Below are 23406 nucleotides of genomic sequence, written 5' to 3' on the forward strand. Positions count from 1 at the left end.
TTTACAAAACCAGAGACTTCAAACCAATTACAGAGACAAAGCAGACAAACATAAAAGGATAATCAGATATGTTATGCAAAACTAGAGAAACATACCTGATTATCATTTTATTTTCTCTGTCCTATTACTCCCGTAACGTGAAGGTCTTCCATTTAGTTTTTAATTACAAACATAAAAAAAAACAATGGAGATATTTTTTCTCCATTGCTTCCTTTGCATAGCATGTAACCGTGCACCTAAGTATAACTTGGAAAGCAGAAACAGGCTCAAGTAGTGTCTGACTATCCCAAACCATCACTGAGGAGCTCACGTAAAATACACAGGAACCAGGCTCATCTATAGCCCAATGCTCGTAAAGCTCCAATAAAATATTCACTTAAAATGAACAGTTTTAAATGAACAGTTGTTTCTTCCAGTAAAACTGTAAAAATGGACTACCAGGGAGCCAGAAAATAAATGAATAAATAAAAATAAACTTCTGAAGAATCTCCAATGTTCAGGGACGAAAGCACTGTAGCATTAAGATAATTTTTTCTTTCAAACTGAGTGCAGTGTGAGGTTTTAACTACAGTACATTAAATGCTATTTTTATTTATTTTCTGGTTACTGGTTTGGGAGAATCCAACACTGTGAATCTGTTTCTGTTTTTCTTTATACAGCACTGATGTACTGCATAAGCATAGGAATGAAAGTCTCATATGCATGCAGTACATCAGAAAAGCCCCAGGATATGGGGGAAAAACACAGAAAAGCAGCACAACGCCCGTATACAAGGAAATTTTTTAAGAAAAGTAACTGACTTTTTTCTTAAATGATGTTATTGTATAATAGTAATAACTCACGGCTGGGTGTGGGTAATGCCCTTGTGACCAAACCACTCCAACCATAGGTAAATCCAGCAATGCCCACACCCAGCTGTGGGCTATTGCTCTAAGGATTGATCTTAGTAATATTGCCCCCTTGTGAAGTGAGACAGATATCACATTTCACCTGGTAGCAGACATGTTCTTTCTTCTTTTCCCGGTTAGGGGTCGCCACAGCAGATCACCTGTCTGCTCATGATTGGCAGTGGAGTTTTTACGATGTCAAGTTGCCAGCCCAGCACCCATCCTTCCACAAAAGGCACATACATGCATGCACGCACTAATGCCTAGGGCCAATTTAGAGTATCCAATCCACCTACATCATGTCTTTGGAATGAAACCGGAGCACCCGGAGGAAACCCACATGACCACAGGGAGGACATGCAGACTCTGCACAGAAGGCACCCCAGCTGAGGATTGAACCAGAGAACCTCTTGCTGTGAGGTGGCAACACTAACCTCTGCACCACCATGGCCACCCTGCTAGCAGACATGTTACAGTGTAGTTATTACTTTAGTGGCATAAATGTTAAAGGTTGAATGGGAGCGCAACTGCCCCTTTGGGGATGCCTGTAAGCAGAGATGTTGTAGTGTCAAGCAAATGGAAAGAGTTTGGAGGTTCCTAACTAAAAACGCCCAGAGGTTCCTAACTAAAAAACGATCACACTCTTAAAAGGCAGGAGCTAACAGTCTCTTTATTCGGTTTTCTATAGTTTGTTTGGGGGCAGTCAATGCCTAGCCTTTTGAACCATCGGGGGACAGTAGTCCAAGACCTCTTATATCTCTACAAATGAAACAGTCCCACTAACATTAGAATCAAGGACATGAACTTGCTTCAGCAAATAAACAAAACATGGTGGAGAGACAGATTTGTCACATACCTGTCAACCTCTTAGTGCAAGATATCTGGACAAAGCCTGACAAAATGGGGGGCAAAGGCTCAAAAATAGGGACATAGTTTAAATATTGCTCTTATAAACTTAGAAAGTTGCTAGGTTTGCTTTAATACAGATTTTCTGAAGGATTTCAAGTCAGAAACCCAAATGTTTGTCATTATTTAGTGACTTCAACCCTCAGAGCATCCCAGTGATGTGTCAGGAAACCATAAATGTTATGAGGAACAGACCATAAATATGAGCCAAAAATCTGGGCATTCTGCAAAAATCTGGACAGTTAAGAGGTATGTTTGTCATTCAGTATCTACCCATTCTCTGGAACAAACTTCCATTCCAAGTGAAACAATGTGGCCCACTGTTTTCCTGAATAAATGAGTCAGACAACTGGATGGGTATCCACAACTCCTGCTATGACTGGTCTGTTGCTCCTTAAAAAGGATGTAAGTTTAAGGGGATCTGGAAAGGTGTAAATTGCTACTGTGCTGATTTGCTGGGTCTTCTATGATTGTATGATTCTGTGTGGATTGGATGTTTGTCTGTCAAATGACTATAAAAGGTGGGATAGAAATAATGTGTTGGTTGTTTTAAACTGTGATGCATTGTGCATCACTTACGTGTTTTGTGTATTATACAAATTTGTTGCTTGCTTGCATGGTTTGAGTCCCTCAGCCTCGATTGCCTAACTGTGAGACTCTGAGCAAGTCATTTAACCACACACCATTCTCAGGATGAGTCTGAAAAAGGTTTGTGTAGATCAGTGCTATACCCAATAAAACAAATATAAATAAATAAAAATAAATTAATAAAATGAAAAAAATATGAAAACGGGGCAGCTTTTTTTTTTGATAAACAAAAAAGTAAATGAATATTTAAAGCTGATAAGGCAGAGACAGAGCTTACTCAAAGTTAAATATAATGTCTGTCCTTCCTACCAGTGGCTACTATGAGATAGGCAGATGATGCAATTTCAGCAGTATACAGTGTGGCGGCAGGAGGGGTGTCAAATGTGAAAAAGAGGGTTAGCTGTAAACATTGCTGTCCGGTGAGTCTCTAATTGCCCAGACAATTATTATACTCAGAATTTACTGTAGATATTCATATAAAGATATAGGCCAATTTTGACATGTCATAAGTAAAAGGACAGGTAGTACATTACTCACTGAAAGAGTTTGTTGCCTGTAAGTGCAGGATTGTATGCCCTGTTCATCACAGGTGAAATGGAAAAACCAACACCCATCAATAATGATGCAGAATTTCAACAATACTGGCTTCATTTCAAGGTTTCTGGGCTTGCATATTCACGTTACATTAGTTCTGTCTCAGACAAAGGTAAAGAAAGTTAATTCCAGCAGAAGCAATAATTAGCAATAATGTCTGATAGTTATGTATATCATATTAAAACACTGCAAATCTCATACCAAGGGGACTATTTTGCAAATGATTCATGAAATATTGCAAAGAGTGAATGAAGTCTATTAAAAATGAATTATTTAGGCTTGTAGTCATAACAGCAGACTTGATCCCCTATTAGTTATTAACGTATCATAAATAGCAGCATGCTGGAAGTCATTAAAGCTTAAATAATCATATGTTTCGATGTTTGTTTAGAAAGCAGAGGAAGAAGCAGACGGCCATCATTGCCATGATTTGTCACTTCAGAATTACGTCAACCTGAGGAAGAAGAGGAAGGAGCAAAACCAAAGTACTGCCACGTCCGAGGTTGACCTGGTAAGATTCCATGTTAAGACATTGCTGTTTAAGAGTACGAAACTTAAAATGAATACATTGTGTTTTTAGCTTAACAATATAGTAAAACGAAGGATTTGTTTTAGTTATTGCTACTTGGACTTTGTTTGTTTTAATATGGCTTTATTACTGCTACTTGGATTTTACCTGTTTTAATGTAGCTTTAGACAGTTCACTAATCTGTGTGAGGTATAATACCCATGCACCCTTGGCCTCATTATTTACCTATAATACTTTTCAGTGTTGCCACATACACTGGAATTAATAGTCAGCGTCTTCATCTTCACTGGTATTACACTTGCTAGAAGACAAGATGACTGCTGGCTTTATTCCTCACAAGAAAAGATTGAATTCCTTTCCCCACACTGACACAACAGTAGACTGTTAAGGTGGTGCTGTCACTCTGAGGCGAAATTAATCTGAGGCCCCATCTGTCTAAAGAAGTGATATAAGACATCCTGAGGTACTTCTCAAAAAGAAGAGGGGTATTTTATTTGAACAAAAACAGAATCTTTGCATATTTAAAAAATTTACATTTATGTTCATATTTACTTGTTTATCTTTTTACTTTTTTAAAATCCCGTATTTTGTTTTACATTAGCATCAGTGGTACAGCTGGTAGCACACTTACTTTGCGTGCTGGAAGCTCAGAAGGCTGTGGGTTTTATTTTCACAGCAGGTACTTGGATTCATTTTCCACTGCAGTGCAGTATAAAGGAGGATGATGAAGTCACGGGTGTGCTGTCATTTGGATGAAGCTTTAAAAGCAAAATCCTATGAGCTTGTCTTGGTGGTAGATCAGGGGATACAAAAGATCCCATGACACTTATTAAAAAATAGGGGAGTTTGCCCGGTACGCTGGCCAACTGTTGATGTTCAATATGTATGGAAATATTATTCAGAGCCTCAATTAAGACTTTCTAATAGTTTCCTGCCTACAAGCGTAGTATTGTATGCCCTATTTCCAATCCATTCAACTAATTTACTTTTAAATGACAGCAAATTTTCCACATTTTTAATTTTTATTGGAAGAACATTCCAGAATAGTTCTGCCCTTATTTGAAAGCTGATTCTCCTTAATTAATGGGTGGGTTGGTGTGAATTTGAAGGATTAGCATGATTTGTGTTAAACAACTTGGAATACTTTTAACATGTAGCTAATGTTTATATAAATTTCACAGATGTGAAATACAATACATGGCCATCTTTTTTATCACAATCATCTGAAGTGCACACAGAAGTAGCTATCATTTTTAAGTGGGGTTGGAGCTGTCTCTTGAAAATAACTGACCTATTGTTCTTTGCTCAGTTTAAACAGTTAATATCTGGCTTTCAAGACTAGTCTGCATTTCTGTGAAGTAAAAGGGGCTACTAACTGGACAGCTGAGATATGCGCAGACAAAGTAGCTCTAACTGTCGGACCTCTCTGTGAGACAAATGACTAGCTGCTTGCTGTTGCTACATCATTATTCTGGCTTTGCATGACTAATGCAAACTGTTTGAAGCAACTGAGAATACTTTAATGTGTGGCAAGTGTTTGTGTAAAACATAGGTGACCTACATTACATGGACATCCTCTTCTATCACAGTCAAATATCTGAATTGTGCATGGCCATTGCTATAATGATCTTGTAGATGTGGGGGCTGTCTGGATGGGAGTAACTTACCCTCTTGTAATTTGCACAGTTTAAATCATCTTTCCAAAATAAGGCATAGAATGCTTTGCAGATCATCAAGACATTCAGAGCTTCTGGGGTCACAGTGACCTTCATCCTCCAAGGCTGAATAAGTATATTTTGGCACAGGCTTCATAGGGACCCCTGTCTTGAACACCGCCTGGTCTAAAACCAGTCCTTCTCACTGGTGTGAACAGGTGGCCAATGTCTTTTCTCTTGGGACATTGGGGACAGTGCCTGTTCTTTTTTAATTTTCTTTTTAAACCTCAGAGGTATGCAAAGGGCACTATAGCTTGTTTTGGGCTGAAGGCAGTATGGTCATGACTTCTTTCACTTTCTTCACAAACTTCAGACGTGCACACAGGGGTAACTACAGCTTGTATAGCAGTAGTGTGATAACTAGCAGTAATAAGTTACAAAAAATACTGTTATCATTCTTTTTTTTCTTTGCTTTTGCAAATCCTCTCTTAGTCTTTTTGTTAGCCAACCTGTATTCCTAAAACCACGTAGAAAAAAACAAAACGAAATGCTTAAAACTGAAAAAAACAGCTCACAAATACACCAAATGAACCAAATTCGGACACGTAGAACTAGCACTAGAAGATCACAGTATTGAAAGTGATTGAAAGAGCTAGTTCTACATGTCCGAATTTGGTTCATTTGGTGTATTTGTGAGCTGGATTTTTCAGTTTTAAGTAACCTGTATTCCTTCCTAGCCTGGTCTGTCTTTTCTATCTCCAACTTTTTCCTGTGTTCCTTCTTTCTTTTGATGACGTGCTGGACTTCTGCATTTCAGCATTGGCTTTCCTTGTGTACCTTATTTCCATACCTGGCTTGGATGTGTATCATTTCTGTAGTTTTGTATGGAAAGCTCTACCCCTCTCTATTACACAACTAGGTTCTATAAAGACCTTTAAACGCACCCTACTATAAGCCACTTTCTTAAAAATCAAATCTGTTCTTGTGCCCAAAACTACAGACCACCATAAACTAACTCTACGGTTTTGCCTACTAGTATGACGATTTCAGGTAATAATTTGTTGAATTTTTGTACATCATTTAAGGTATGCCAATCACACTCTTGTCTTTGTAATAATTATTAGGCTAAACTGTAAACTTCCTATGTATTGAAGTGCACAAATGAACTGTTTATTATGAATGTATCTACTGTCTTTCCCTCCATATAATGACTGCCATTAAAAATATTTTATGTATGCTACTAACACCCAACCAGATTGCATAAAACTTTGTGTTTTATGTATTACTAATCACTAGAAAATTGTATACATTTTTGTGCACTGTTTTATTATTGTGAATACTATCTTGTTGTAAAAATTTTGCTCTGTAACTGGAACTTTTCTCCCTGGGCCTCCACTGAAAATGGGTTTCTGACCCATTGGACATTCCCATTCAATAAATAAATAAATAAATAAATAAATTTCCTTTACAAACATCATATGCACATACAGCTGGTTATCTTCTGCGGGATTGTTAATACTGTTCATATGTATGATACCAACAGGCTGAAATATGTTGTGTGCTATTTTATTTTTTTGTAGTTTCATTGTAGTTTGACAGAGCAGTACACAGACTGTGACTGTCTTTAGGGAGTAGGGGTGAGGAGGCATGCTGCATATATGTATGACTTGAAATATATTTATGACTTGGACAATTTGTACCTTCACTTTGATCCCAGTCTAACACCAGAGGGGTTATATAGAAGGTGACTGTCTTTTGGGGGAGATTAGTACTATTTTCAGATATGATTTATGCATCCTCACAAACATTTGTCTTCTCAGTTTATTGTGAACTGCTGTTTTGCCAGTTTTGAGCATTAAGCCTTGGATACAACTTATTTATTCTTTGAAATAAATAAAGAAAGACATTTTCTTTCCTTAGGATTTTTGGTTAGGCCATTGTTGGATGAAAAGGTTGGAAACAAAACTCTAGAATGCACCTCTGATCATCTAGAACTCTCATGGCATCTGTTGGCATCATGGTCCCCAGACCCCTCACTCCACCCTTAATACAGTTATTTACTCCAGGTATAATTTTGGTAACTTTAAGCTTGTTAAAATAAAGCATGACAAGCAAAGTTCAGGAAAAACGCTGAAGATCTTTTCCTTAACTATGATTGTTGTTCAGACCATCATTAGATCAAAAGGTTGGAAAAAAGGTCTAAAATGCATGCCAGTATCTAGTCACTTTACTTCTTCTGGGGGCCTAGTAGCCAGTAATTCAGTTATTTCCTTCATATTCATTACAGTGCAGCCTGGTAAGTTCGAGTGTGTTGAAAGGATACAGGAAAAAGCAAAGCTGAAGAGTGACAATGAGTTTCTTTCCTTAGTCAGCATTATTGTTCAAGTCGTCACTGAATGAAAAGGTTATTCAAAAAAATGTTGAAAAGCACATCAGAGCATGTAGACCCTCCACAGACCCTCAGCTTAATTAATTTCCTCATTTGTTACACTGCAGTATTGGGTAATTACATTATGTTGAAAGGATGTATGCAGGAAGAAATTGCAGAGTAAGACAAACTGTATGAAAATGAGGAAAAAATGTATTTGTATAGAATGGATAGGCCAGAAATGGGGGGGGGGGGCTGGGAGGCACTGGGTGAGATGTATGGGGAAGATATTTGGCAGCAGGAGGGAAGGACACTGTGCAGCTCTTCACCTAGGGTAGCAGTATACCTAAGGCCGGCCCTAAGTGTAGTATTTTCTTATTATCAGTTGTAAGTTCATGCCAAATTTCAGCGGTCTTTCAATAACAAGTCCAAGATCCCTTACTGTATAATGTATGGGAAGAACTGTATCTTTTAGTGCATACAGGTACTGATACCAAAGTATAGCACGTTAGATGTCTTGCACTGGATTCCATATTATTTAACATTAACCATTCATCAGTTTGACCCAAATGTCCCTTATACTTTAGCTTGTTCTCTCATGTTTGTAACTTCTATCGCCTCTTTTGAATCATCCGTGAACTTACTTACCCATATACCTTACTGATATGGGAAGTCTGAAATAAGCAAAGCAAACAGTTTGGTGCAAGCACTGACCCCTGTGGTAGTCCAACTGCATGTAACATCTACCATGCTCTCCCTTTAAGCCAGTTTCCTATTCATCTCTTGATGTATCCATTATGATTTTGTTTACACCTAACTCTTTAATTCATTATGTGGTATGGACACCTTAGCCAATTCAAACTATACTATGTCTATCAGTAAACACTGGTCAGTTGCTTCTCATAATAAATAGTGAAAATTTAACAAGTTAGATAGGCATGAACATCTTCTCAGTGAATCCATGATGATTATAAACTATCCGTGCCTGGCTTCAACTCCCCTGACATTAAATCATATAAGACCCATTCGAAGTATACGTGTCAGACTGTTTATTTTGTAATAATCAACTAATGTGGAATTGCTCTCCCTAGGGAATAGGTATTAGAATAATTTCCTTCCAACATTGTAGGACAAACCAATTGTTAAGTGATCCCTGAAATAAAAAATTTAAGGCGAGGAGCAAAGCATCCTATTATTTTGGATATAAAAATCCATTTAAACCATCTGGCCTATTGCAGTTTTGGAATTAATTGCACTGAGAGAACTTCACATTTCACTTATATTTGGACAAAAATCTGAACAGCACATGTCTGACTTCATTAGCTCTGTAACTTTCTCAGCAAATGTATTTGCTATTCTTTTGGGGGGGTCAGAAATCAGGACATCTGTGCTAATAACATATTTGACTTTCTATCTTACCTATATTCCTCAAATGCTTTTTGTTATTCATTGTAAAACTAGACAATCTGCATGCCTATTTTTTTTATTTTTGTATGCAACACTATTTGTCAACAAATATTAGAACCGATACAACATTTGATAAATGCAGCATAAATATGATCTTACTTAAACTCCAGTAACAAATTAAATATAGCAGAACACACATCATCAAGAAAGATCAGGAGGAATCCTATACTAGATGTTAATAAAAAAAAAATCAAGATACATAAGTCAAACATAAATCATAATCAGAACTAAATAATTAATGATGCTGCTGGGTTTATACTATAGTAACTTGTGAGCCAATATAAACAACAGCACCCCCCCCCAAGGAGAATAAAACTCACTTTTACTGGACATTCTGCCACATATCCATCATGCCAGGGCTTCCATTTAATGTTTATTTATTGGTATATTTGCTATACCCCTCTCACAGCCATTCAATTCTGGCTAATTTTTGCAATATTCTCTAAATTTTATTGATCGTTGGGAGGGATCCTGACATTTCCACTTGGAACCAAGACTTTTTTGGCAGCAAGCATAATAACATCCAGTAAAGATCTTTCTCCTCTGGACTGGAGATCTTCCCAATGGGTACCCAAGAGAAACTGCAAGTGTTGTTTAGATGTCATTAAATGGGGACAGTGCATGGATCCAGTTCCCTATCATCCCCTCTACATTTCCATCTATTTGAGGACCTTGGGAACATAAGACTGAGTCTCCATGATATTTAAATATATTTGTGGAGGAACCTCCACCTGGATATTCAACATTTCTTCCAAACTGTTGCTTCCCTAGTACTTTCTAAAACTCTGTTCAAGGTTTCCTCAGTGGTATTATCTACAAACATATCTCCCAGTCACACATTACGTAAGCATCTATCCATATATCCATCTATCTATCTATCTATCTATCTATCTATCTATCTATCTATCTATCTATCTATCTATCTGTCTGTCTATCTGTCTATCTATCTATCTATCTATCTATCTATCTATCTATCTATCTATCTATCTATTTATCTGTCTGTCTGTCTGTCTGTCTGTCTTCTGTCTATCTATCTATCTTCCTTTATATAACTACCTTACTATTTTCTTTATCAGTGGGAGCCATTCTCCAGTCTAAAAACACAGAACCCAAAAGAAGCATTTGGTTTTCCAAAGGCAAGCTTTCCAGGATTCTCTTCCCTTTAATCCCCAGAGCCCCATAAAATAACCAGCCTGATCCATGACAACCCTAAATGCCCCAGCCTCATCCTTTTGGGTCATTATTCTTGCCTTCATTACTTGCAACCAATAGTGTATCTTCGTGCTGTGTGCCATCTCAAGAACATTGGACAAAAACTGCCAGTGTTCAACAAAACTAAACAAGACTTTGGCTGCAGAACAGCTTTCCGTTACTCTACACCGTGCTAATTCAGGACTGAGGCCAACTCGTCTCATAACTCTTGATCAGCTTGTTAACCCCAAACCAGGTCCTATTCCAGAACATCCCTTTTCTATCTTTACCTTCTCAGTCCGCATACAAACCTATGAACTTGAGCTATCCCTTTCTTCCTGTTGAGCATCATCATCATCGTCAACTTCCCTTTTTCTCATTTTCTAGATGGGGTTATGGTGTCACCTCTCTGTCTCAATTCAATGACACTCTTCTATCTTCTTAACAGTCATGCCTGTCTGTCGCAGGTCACACAATCCATCCATGTTTTTGCTGGATGCCATCATTTCTTCTTGCCTTCTTTCTGTCTGTCTCAAATCTTCTTCAAAAGATCGTCTTCTACTTTTTTCTACATGTGCCCAAACCTCCCTAATCTGTTTTCTTTGATGTTCTCTGCAATTGGAGCTACAACTCTTCTCAGGCACTTCATCTCTATCACCTCTAGGTTCTTCAACTGTTTTGTCTTTACTGCCCAGGTTTCTGTACCATACAGTAGTAGTAGTCACACCACTGTTTTGTACACCTTAATTTTCAACTTATTTGACATTATTTTGTCATACACCACTCCTTCCACTGTGTGCCATTTGAGTGCAGCCCCTCTGATTCTAGATTTGACCTCTTCATCAGACTCCTGTTCTTCTCAACCACCTCTCCTAGATACATGAAGGTGTTTGCTTGTTTCAGTATTTTCCTTCTATCTCAGTTCTCAGCTTCTTTTGATTTCCCCCAGTTTTTGCCATTACAACTGTCTTGTCTGTATTCAGTTTCCTCCTATGTGCCTTCTGTTTTGCATTCCATTCCCTTATCCTTTGCTGATGTTCTATCTTAGAGTCTGCCTGTAATGACACATTGTCTGCTTACAGCAACTTTACTGATCTGTCCCCTCCAGCTTGTTTGCTGATGCAGTCCATCCCCAGCATGAACAGCACTGGGCTCAGAGATGAACTCTGAAGCACTCCCACACAAACTGGGAACCCCTCTGTGAAGTTGAATTTCATACTTGAGTCATTGGGTCCTTGTACATAGCCTGTGCTAATTATACCAGTTTTTCTGGGGGTCCATATTAAATTATCAAAAACTCCCATGAACGAACTGCATTTCATCGAATACACCATTCATCGATTTCTGGTCTTGTGGGGGGCTGTGCCCCCACACCCCTCCGATAATTATGTATACCACACCACCCCTAATTATATATACCAACTCTGGGATTGCACTGCAGTGAGGAAAGGGCAAATTTCCCAATCCTCCCTGTATCACAGTCTCACTAGAACAGTTCGGTGAACAGCATGTTTGATGTAAGAGCACCGAAAATGCCATTCGCTGAACAGTCTTTTCGATAATTTAATAGGGACCCTGTTTCTGGGACTTCAAATCACCACATGACTGCCCTTTGATTCACAGCTAAATCTATCTTGTGCTACATACTAGTATTTATAGAAAGTCTGAAGATGGAAACCAATATTTACATGGGCATAGTTGCCCCCCCTGCACATATTAAAGGGTTTGCCCTATGGAAAATTACTTACGATTTGTCGTTTGTGAAGTGATAATGAAGAGTTTGCTGAAGAACTTCAAAACACTATTGATGTGTTCAGTAGGAGAGGTTATGGAAAAGAAAATGTATTTCAGAGTGCTAACAAACTTAAAAGGGAGTGGGGGTGCTAAAGTATAGCTTGTGAGGAGGTGGTTCTGCACAAGAAAGGATGAAAAGTGAACAAATATTTTTTTGTAACCACTTTTAGTATTTTTAGTGCAGAATTAGTAGAGTTGGTGAATTTCTATTGGGGTTTCCTGACTCAACATAGGGGCTTTGCTCATGTGTTAGATAAAAAAATTAGGTGTTGCATATGAGAGGGGAAGAAGTATTAAAGATATGTTGGTACATGGAAAATGTGTTTTTACGAGTAGAAAAAGCAACTAGGAACATTATGGACACAGGGGCTGTTTGCAGTTGTTATATGCATGTAGTAAAACATTTTTTGTAAGATTAATGGTAAGAAGTATGTAGCACAGGATAGATTTAGCTGTGAAACAGAGGGAATTATTTATGCATTGAAGTGTACCTGTGGAAAATTTTGCACAGGAGAAAGTAAAAGAGCATTTAAAACACATTTGTTAGAGCATGTCAGGGATATAAAGAAAGGTTAAATAGAAACTCCAGTGGCAATGTATTTTAACATGTATCTTGATGGTAAAGTGGATGAGTTGCAAGCCACTGTTTTAGAATATTTTTTTAGTGGACAGTATGCTAATGTTAACTTGAAGAGCAAACTGCTTTTCAAGGAGTCCATTTTCATTTTAAAGTATAATACCTTGGTTCCCAAGGGTCTGAACTGTGAATGCAATTGGAGAATTTTAATTCAATGTAATTAGATAATTATGTAATTGTTGCTTAATTGAATTATTGTATAATTAAATTTGTTATAAAAGTTGAGCATTTTTGAATGGAGGTTTGTACTCTTATTAGGCTGTTAAGCCAAGGCACTACAGAGGTTTTTATATTGTGATTTTATAATAAACTGAACCTGTTTTTTGTGGTGATTACTGGCTTGCATTTGGTTATTTCTGTCAACATGGCTTTAGACCCACCCATGGCACCTCAACAGCCCTACTATCTTTAATGGATACTGTTCACAAAACCCATGATTCCAGCAAACTAGTATCTGCATTATTTCTAGACTTGTCAAAAACATTTGATATGTCCTTTCACTCTAAACTCCTTAATTAACTTTTTAATATTGGTCGTCCTCTCAGATTAGTGGTTCTCTAGCTACCTAGTTTACATGTAGCAGGTAGTTAAATGGCAGCACTCTATCTCCTCCTGCTTCATCATGCCACGGGTGCACCACAAGGTTCCATCCTTGGACCACTACTATTTAATGTCTTTATCAACAACTTATATACAACTTCCTGCAAAGGCACTCTAATTCAGTATGCAGATGACTCCACAATCATCTGCAGATTAGATGCACTAACCCATCTACAACATGTAACACAGCAAGCTTTCTCATTCATAGAAACCAGGCTCACTAACGCTCAACTCCTACTGAACCCTCAAAAGCAAAACTCCTCCTTTTCACCCACAAACCATACAGCTCCAATATAACAAATGTCAAAATATTTTCTGCAAAAAATATCAAAATTGAATTGGTTCAACATACCAAATTACTAGGAGTCATAATTGATGATAAACTCAAATTCGACCTCCGCATACAAACCAGTATTAATAAATCCACCAAAAACTAGGCATCCTATACAGGAGCAAACATTTCCTAATCACCCCTACTAAAATTACCCTGGCCCAAACCTACCTCTTACCCTCACTACTATATGTTGCTGCAATCTTTACAAACTTAAGGACTTCCTTAAACAACAAACTTGAAAGCTGCTGTAATAAAATTACCAAATTTACCACAAATTTAACCCATCTAACTCATCATTGCATCATTGTAAAGCCTTACATTCCCTATACTGGCCTGAGCCCCCACCCCCACCTCCAATACAGACTACTTATTACATTATACAACATCATCCACAACCCTCTCACTTATCCTGCCCTTAGCCTAATAATCGGCACTTATGTCTCAAATAGACATCTTAGATCTAAAGATAAACATCTCCTCACAATCCATAAACACAACAAAGGCCCAGGTGTCAGCCTGTACTCTTACTCTGTTGCAAAATTATGTAACACCCCTCTCTTAGCTATCAAAACCATCGTTAAGTCACCCTACTTCAAATGTTCCTTAAAAAGCATATTTAACGAAAACATGGATTTGCTGCTGCAGTAGTCCTGGCTGAAATACTTGTACACTTTATCTACCTCTTTTCTTCTGATCCCTTCATTTATACCTACTCTCATACCTTTTTTTCCCCACTATTCATCCCATCACCTCCACTTACTTATCCTACCTTTATTTAACTTTACTCCCTACCACTTTGATCAACGCAATTTTGTTCTTATATCTTATTTGCTCATCATAAATGATAGCAGACTATAAACATGTTATTTTCCTGCCATTTTACATAGCCTATTGTTAATTTTCCATGTGATGTAAATCATACTTCTCAGCCATTTTTAGTTTGTGACTGAATTATACGATTTTATAATGTCTATTGAGTCTTTTCACTCTGTTAAAAAACAATTATTTAAATATATGAGTCTGGAGATTTTCTTCCCTGGGCCTCCACTGAAAATGGGTACATTATGACCCAGTCAGACTTTCTCCAAAATAAAAAAAAAAAATGCCAAATACATAAATAAATAAATAAATAAATAAATAAATTAGAGACATAAGTGGTAGACCCAGGGTGTGTTTCCAATTTCCCATCCACTGGTCCAGGTGTCTCTTGAATAAGATTGGGGAAAAGCTGTGCTTCACATGGATGGGATACCTCTTCCAGAGAAGGGGGCTTCTCTGAGACAGATACCGCTGTCTGCAAAGTGTCATATTTATGGGTTAAGCAAGGTTTAAATCCATAGAATATATCATTCTATTGCTATTCGTTTTGCAGATATGTAATAGGATAATTAGAATGGGATTCAAAGATGCCTTGTATACCAGGCATAGATCATCTCTCAACAGTCTGTAGGAAACAGAGCACAGAGATAGGACTCTGAGGTGATCTGCATTAGGACATGCTGTTTACATCTTGTATTCTTTCTGTGAGGAACTTCTGTGGATGTTCTAGTTGGTGTATGTGACTGATCAGGTAAATACCAAAGGGGGCATTGTACTCAACAATGGTTATGTTGAGGGCCAAATATAGTGCAATAATCACATCTTTGGACCTAGATTCCATGCCCTTGCTTATACGTTGAGCAACATAGAATTATTCCCTTACTACCTTAGACACATGTTGGTCAAAAGCCAGGTTACTATCTATATATGTACCCAAATCCTTGGTTACTGGTTCTACTCTTAGGGGTGTGTTATCAATGAAGTCATTTCCTAGGCTGGTTGACTTCCCAAAGTATAGTATTATGCATTTCTTGGCATTAAGCTTTAAACTGTGGCTTTGGCAGCAGTTGTTTATCTGTGCTAGTCCACACCAGCCATTTATCTGCGCTAGTCCTTCCTGTAGGATGCTAGTATCTTGGTAGTTTGCAGATGACTGTAACTTGGGAGCTATCATAGAATCCCTCCATGACACCAACATTCTACAAGAGGGTCTAACACAAACAAATGCATTATAGTGCCTTTAGGAAAGCATCTACCCAGGCTAATTACTTCATTGATAAAACACCCCTAAGAGTTGACCTGATAGTTATGGATCTAGGAAAATATGTAGACAGCAATTTGGCATTTGACATAAAAGTATTTAAATTTCTGCCTGTAATACAGTAAAACCACAGTTGCTGGGGGCCTGAACTTCTACCAAGAAATTCACGAAATAGAGTGAATGTATTTACATACCTTACTGAAAAGACAAACTATATTCCTAAATGTCTATTTGTACAAATTGTTGTTTAATTGTTGTCCTGCCCTGCTCAACTCTGGAATGGTTGCTTCTATATCACCACAACATTCTACATCTTTTTCATATCCCTCTCTGCAAGAAAGTTTCCCCTACCCTGTTGTACTCTAATAGCTTAACTCCTTTCTTTCCCCTTTAGTGGTACTTAGCACTGTTCTTTTTTTCCTTTTCTTATCCACTGTAAACTCTGTAGACCACTGACTTTTCCTTGTTACTACTTTTTTAATGTACTCTGAGTGTTTCCCCTCTTTTCTTATTTAAAACCTCCTTGCTGCTTGTCTGATTGTTTTTGTTTTCTCCTTAACCCTCTAATCAACCTGGTCCTACCCTCTCCATTTGCCCTATGCTCTGCTCGGGCTCACTATGCTGTCCTACCCTACCCCCATTCCCACATACCCCCACATTCATTAAAGTTATACCATCCATACCACACCTCTTCCTTTCCTCTAACCAATCCATTAACTCCTGCTCCCTCCCTCATCTCACACTCCCCCCTTCTGTCATGCTAACTATCTTTGCCCCTCCCCTAAACATCCTTCCTTGCCATAATCTTGTTCTCTTATCTTTTAAGTAACCCCATATTCTTCTCAACACTCCCTACAGGTGCACAATAACTTTCACCTCTGCACTTCCCACTCTTTATTTCATCCTCTACTCATTTCTCAACATGTGACCTATCTGTTTCTGCCACCTTTCTTTTTTCCTTTCACTAATTACCTCTTACCATACACCACTCTGCTGTCAATCACCTACACCTACTCTCCCCTTTTCTTTCCACACCCACACTACCTCTCACCCTACATCGTATCTCACCATCTCTTCCCCATCTCACCCTCTGACCTCTTCAGAATTACTATTTTTCCAAATTCATCCCTCTCCACTACTCTAAAACAAAGACATCCAAGTACTCTGAAACTACTCACATATCTTATCAATTTATTTGACACACTTCTCTTCGGTGGGGACATAAACCCCAATCCGAGACCACCTACCTCTACCTTTCACAAAATCTCAACTCAAACCTCTCCTCCTCACCTACCCCTTCATACCAACACTCCCTCACCCAAATCACTAAAAATCTTCTCTGTTAACATTCAAAGCATGGTTAATAAGATAACAGAACTTCACTCTTGGATTACTAACACTACTCCCCACATCCTTACTCTATCTGAAACCTGGTTTACACCTCACATCCTTAATACAGAAATCTTACCTCCTGGCTATAACATCTTTCACTCAGATAGAATCAACAAGAGGGGTGGGGGTTGCCATTCTCTATTCCAATCAACTTAACCTTTCCCCACTCTCTATCTCTGTTCCTAGCTTTGCACCTGCAGACGTTCTTATCATAAACTGTCACCTTAAGCCTCACAAAAGATTTGCCTTAGTCTTTTATATATATATATATATATATATATATATATATATATATATATATATATATATATATATATATATATATATATAATATATATATATATATATATATATATATATATATATATATATATATATACATATATATATACATATATATACACCCCCCCCAGTGATAATCGTAGAGAACTTTCTCTCCTGGCTCACTCAATATGCCCCTTACAAAACCATTATACTCGGAGATGTTAACATAGACTGGTTTAAACTGTCTACCTCATCCCCTACTCGCCTCTCAACCTTCATGGATTTCATCAACACATATCTATCCCTACTTGAACTAACAAAAACTCCTTACCTGGACCTATCCTTGACTGGATCCTTACCTCACATCCTACGCATTATCACAACCCTGGTGTACTTCCTAACTCTTTAAGTGACCACTCCCCTACCTATATTCATAGATTCACCCAACATTCACCCAAAGATAATACATACAGAGTATGTGGAAACCTTACCCACTTTGACCCAGATGCATTTAACTCCAAACTTTCTAGCATTAAATGGTCCTTCCTATAACACCTCCCTCTCCATGAGACAGTAGAATCCTTCAATAAAATCTTCCTTGACACACTTGACTCAATTGCCCCTTCTAGAAAAATCCGAATTAAATCTAACTTTGCCCCCTGGCTCACAAAACAAACCTGCTCCATTATGTACAAAAGAGATGGTGCCTGGAAAGCCTGGCTGAAAAACAAATCCTCTATCCTTCTTCAAAGAAACAAAGAGCTCAGAAACATGACCAAAAAAACTAGTCAACAAAGATAAAAAAGCTTTCTTCTACTCGAGCCAATGTAGCCCACATAAAAATCCAAAGAAATTCTGTACTACCATCAATAACCTGCTTTACCCTGGCAACCCATCTACTCCCAACCCCTTCCCACACAACACTGCTAATGAAATTGCCACTCTCCTTAACAACTATTTCATAGAAACAATCCAAAAACGTACTCAAAATAGTATTTTTAACTCAACCCGTCCAGCACTCCATAACGAAATCCTCCCCAATGCTTTCACCTTTCAACCAGTTTTCACTTCCGTTATTAAATCTCTCCTAAATAAACTTAAACCTTGCTCCCCCTCTGCTGACCAACTACCCCTTACTTTCTTAAAGTTGCTGCACAGTCTATTGCATATCCTGTCTCCATACTTATCAGTCATTCCATTTCTAAAGTCCATGTCTCAGACATTTGGAAATCCTTTTATACAATCACTCTCCACAAAGGTGGAAACTCTACTGATCCTTCTAACTTCAGACCTATTGTTATCCTGTCCCCTATCCAAAATCCTGGAAATGTGCATCCATACTCAGTTACTCAAAGACATTCTTGACAACAACCTCCTAACTCCCACCCAGCATGGCTTTAGACCACACCATAGTACAGCCACTGCACTACACTTTCACCCAAACCGTTGCTGAAGCTGAAGCCCGTGACAATAACTTGCGCATGTCCTCTTTGTTCCTCAATCTGTTTAAGGCCTTTGATACTATATCCCATTCCAAACTTCTAACTAAACTCTTTGACCTTCATCTCTGTACCTTCTCTGTTAATTGGTTTTCTAGCTACCTTTCCCGCAGGCAACAGTCCATTTGCTGGCAAACTATCCTCTCCCCTTTTCTCCCAGTAAACAATGGTGTCCCTCAAGGATATATCCTTGGTCCCCTTCTGTTCAATATTTTCACTAACAAACTTCACTCTGCTACTAAACTCTCAACACTTCTACAATATGTTGATTATTCCACTGTCATCACCTCTGCCCACAGAATTCCTGAACTTCTAGCTCTCAGTCAACACACCACCTCCTCTGTTGAAACCTGGCTTTCTGATAATCAACTCATACTAAATCCAAAAAAAAAAACTAAACTCCTTCTCTTCCTTCCTAAAACACTTGGTCTACACAGACCCTCCTTCTCTATCACCTCCCTCAACAACAACACTATCAAGCCTGAACCCCATACTAAAGTACTTAGAGCAATCATTGATGATGAACTAAAATTCCATGTACATATCCAACAATGTATAAAAACAACTTGGTCTTCTCTATCACAACCAAAATTTTCTTAAACCCTCCTGCAAACCCTACCTAGCTCAGTCATTCCTTCAACACTGTCTTTTTTACTCTGCCCCTGTCCTTACTAATGTTCAAACATCTCTTCTCTCCAAACTAAAGCAAACATATACCAAAATAGCCAGATTTGCTTCCAATCTTCCATAAAAGTTCCATCACTGCCTCGCCCTTAAGACACTCCAATGGCCTGAATTTCCTAAGCAACTACTTATTTCTCAACTACATACTGCACACTCTATCCTGAATCATCCCTCTTTCTGGCCCTCCATCTCTAAAATACTGTCCTACTATAACCCCCAACATCTCCTCCATACTACAAGCAAACACCTCCTTGACATATGCAAACCCAATAAAAATATTGGAAAGTCGCTTTATAAGTACTCCATAGCCCATACTTGGAACTTACTCCCTCTCAATATAAGAAGTTGTTGTTCTTCCAGCTTTTCCCGGTTAGGGGTCGCCACAGCAGAACTCCAGTCCACTAATGACTGGCAGTAGATTTTTTACGAGTGCTGAGGTGCCAGCTCGATGCCCAGCCTTCAATGAAGACACGCCCATTCTACGCATGTCTTTTGAATGCCACTCGACCACAGGGAGGACATGCAGACTCCACACAGAAGACACTCCAGCCGCGAATTGAATGGGAGAACCTCTTGCTGTGAGGCAACAATGCTACCACTGCACCACCACGGCTTCCTAAGAAGTACTCCTCAAAAATACCTGTTCAAACAAGAACAACCTCTATCTACAAAAGACATGGCCCTGCCCTTGTCAACCCCCCACTTGACTTATTCTCCCTTCTTATCTACATAATTTCTTTTTTCCTCATTTACCCTGCACCTTCTATTACTTTTCCCTATTTTTCCTATTTTTAAATGCCCCCCCTCCAAAAAACGGTTCTTGTATTACTATTGACTCTTTGTACATTGGAATGACCTCATGTATGGTATTCCACTGAATGTCATACCCTGTCTTTTCTAATATTTAATATTTATAGATTTGTTACCTGTTAACAGACTTATGTCATGCTATTACATGCTAGTAGACTTATGTTATCTGTTTATATCTTTGGAACTTCTGTAATGATTTAATTTTCTGGATATTTTCTCCTCGGTTCTCCACTGAAAATGGGCCCCTAGCTCAGCTGGACTAATCCAGTTGACAAATGTCAATAAATAATAATAATAAATAAGTAGCCAAGACAGTAAGAAAATCATTATGTGTTGCCCAAATCATTAGCAGAGGTATAGCAGCCAGGTCCAAGGAAATTATAGTACCTCTCTACTCATTCCTTATTAGACCCATCATTGAGTACAATGCCCCTTTTGATATGTACCTAGCCAGGCATATGCAACAGTTGGATCACCCTCAAAGGTTCCTTAACGTCCTATCCCTGCACTCAGTCTTCTATGGGTTACTGAGAGGTGATCTATGTCTAGCATAGAAGGGCATCCTCAGATCCAGCTCTAATGGATCTCTTGTACATCTGTAAGACAAACAACACCAGAAACAATAGATACAAGGACCTGAACTTTGTCTGCAACATAAATAGAACCTGCTGGAGGGACTGATGTATGTTTCCAAGGATGATATGGAATAAGATCCCCATCTACATGAAGCAGAGCATCCCTGTCCCTGTTTAAAAGAAACCTTGATCATTGGATGAGAAATGCTATATTCACTCCAGTGCTGGCCTCCATGTATCTGATGGACAGAGGCTGACAGTAAGTAAATCCTCAAATAACATGCCCCCACACACATAACCCTTAGCTATTTCTTTACTAACATGCCCTAATATATGGGTATCGATGAAACTCTGGGACAAAACTGGGCTGAGTTGCATGGCTAGGCCTGTAAATACCCTAGTGATCATTAGCCTATTATGAACTTGTAAACCTATGAACCTATGGTGGGAATCTATGACTTCTAGTTTGCAATCATCTGCAGACTTGGTAGCCAGAAACCTTTTACACTGACCTTGACGTCTCAGACGTAGATACTAAAAAGGAGCAGACCCAGCACAGACTTCTAAGGGGCTCTGCTAGTGAGCTCTTTGTGAAGGTCTCCCCATCCTGACTTCCTGAGTCCTATCTGAGAGCCAGTTGGCAATCCAGTGTGTAACACAGGTATAGTCATGAGTTTGTTTACAATACCCGACTGGGATACTATATCAAATGCCTTAGCCAAGTCAAAGTAGGCAGTATGCACCATTTTGCCCTCATCCATTGCCTTAGTGATCATCTCCAAGAAGTCCACCAGTCTGAGTAATGTTCTGCCCTTGATGACTAAATTAAGTTGGATCCATTGTTTGAACGTTTCCTATGCCCTTATTAATCATGTCAATGATAATTGTTACCATGGCTTTGAATATTAGACTAGTCAAACTTGTGTATTTGTAGTTTCTGGGATCCATTGCTAGATGACCATGATGGCACAAGGCCTGTCTGGAGTCTAGGTTATACAGTGACACCAGTGATCCTAATAACTAATTTTTCTGGCTATTTTGGAGGCATTCTGGGATATTACTGGGGCCCATTGATGCAGTGTTTTTGGCCTTAGAGATAACACATCTAGGACTTGCTTCCTAGTGATAATTGGAGGTGTGTCTGATGGCATTTTCTGGGGAGCAGCCTGGGGAAAGAAATTTGTAAAATCAGTGATGAATTTGTTAACCGCCAGATTTGCTGTATCTTCTGGCTCCATGTAGGTGGCTTCATTTACAATGAGTTTTTCACAGTGCTGTTTGCTGTCTTTGAGATTTCAAATATAGCTAAAGAAAGCATTGTGGTTGTCATTTGTCTGGGAGGATATCTTTATCTCAGATTTGGCTTTTTTAGATTTAATTTGTCCTCTTAGTTGTTTGTTTTTATTGATGAGAGTGTTTTTATCATGCTGGGAGGAGCACTGGCCAAGCTTGCCTATTACTTTTTTCTTTTGTTGTTCAGTCTGTTATGTTTGGATTCCATCAGGGTGGTTTGTTGTTTGTGTTAGTTCTGGATTATTTCTGGTAGGCACAGCTGTTTCTAGGCATTTAATGACATGGTTATACAGGGTTTCTAGGAAAATTCAGCATAGGCTGCTGTTTTCTCGGGGTTTGGTGGGGCTTGAAATTTTGACTGGTTATCTTCGAGAAGTAGGAAGTTTGAATTAAAATACTTCCTAAATGTTACTGGGTTAGCTGGGGTTGCAGAATTGATTTTTATTACGAAGGAGACAGCTTTGTGGTCAGACACTAATCGGGGGTGGGGGGTGTTACAGTATTCTGCCATGTTTGTGAATACTAGGTCAGGTATGTTTGCACCCCTAACGAGTGTATGGATTATCTGGTGCAAGGTGTCCAGGAATCTCTGCGATGTAAGTTTGGTGTTGTTTAAGTGTCCCAGTTTATAACAAGCTAGTTGAACTTGTCTATAAATGTGGTACTAGCTTGAATAAGGAGTACCTCCAGGAAGTCCAAGTATGAGTTATGTTTTTTTTTGGGTCATAGAGGGTGACATATAGCTTGTAAGGATAAGATATGGGACTTTGGCTATGGAAATCTGGACGTGGAGAAGCTCATGCATGTCAGCCTGTATGACTAGTCTTGAAGTGAGTTTATTACTGATATAGATTGGGACACCTCCCCATTTCAACCCTGCCTGTGCTGAAGTGAGTTTATTACTGATATAGATTGAGACACCTCCCCATTTCAACCCTGCCTGTGCAGTAGCTGGCCTGAATGTGTGGGAGGTATTGTAGCCCTGCATTGCCAGGGTGCTCTCCGTTGCTTTAAACCATGTCTCAGTAGCTACTTATATGTCCACATTCTCCAGGGTGGGGAGAGCTCGGAAGGAGTGGGGTTCCTCGTTTAGGCCCCTGGCACCTAGTAATAAAATCTTTAGATTCTCTTGGGTTAGGCTTGCCATATTGGGAGGTTTATCTGTTTGACATTGCCTAAAAAGGCACTTTGAGGGAGGACAATATTTTAGCCAATATTTGAAAGCCTAGAGGAGACAAGTGCAGATCATCCTTGGCAGA

The 23406-nt window shown here is 38.7% G+C and overlaps 1 protein-coding gene across 1 annotated transcript in view; it reads left to right on the forward strand.

The window, feature by feature from the left end:
- The window catches only part of LOC122798635 (zinc transporter ZIP4-like), a 457341-nt gene that overhangs the window by 375051 nt on the left and 58884 nt on the right, over positions 1–23406 (forward strand). Inside the window, exon 8 of the mRNA XM_044067722.1 lies at positions 3367–3486. Within this exon, the coding sequence (XP_043923657.1) occupies positions 3367–3486 (120 nt within the window). The remainder of the gene's footprint in view (positions 1–3366; positions 3487–23406) is intronic.

The sequence above is a fragment of the Protopterus annectens genome, chromosome 3.part1, assembly GCF_019279795.1.
Source record: "Protopterus annectens isolate FY-2018-M chromosome 3.part1, PAN1.0, whole genome shotgun sequence".
Classification (NCBI taxonomy): domain Eukaryota; kingdom Metazoa; phylum Chordata; order Ceratodontiformes; family Protopteridae; genus Protopterus; species Protopterus annectens.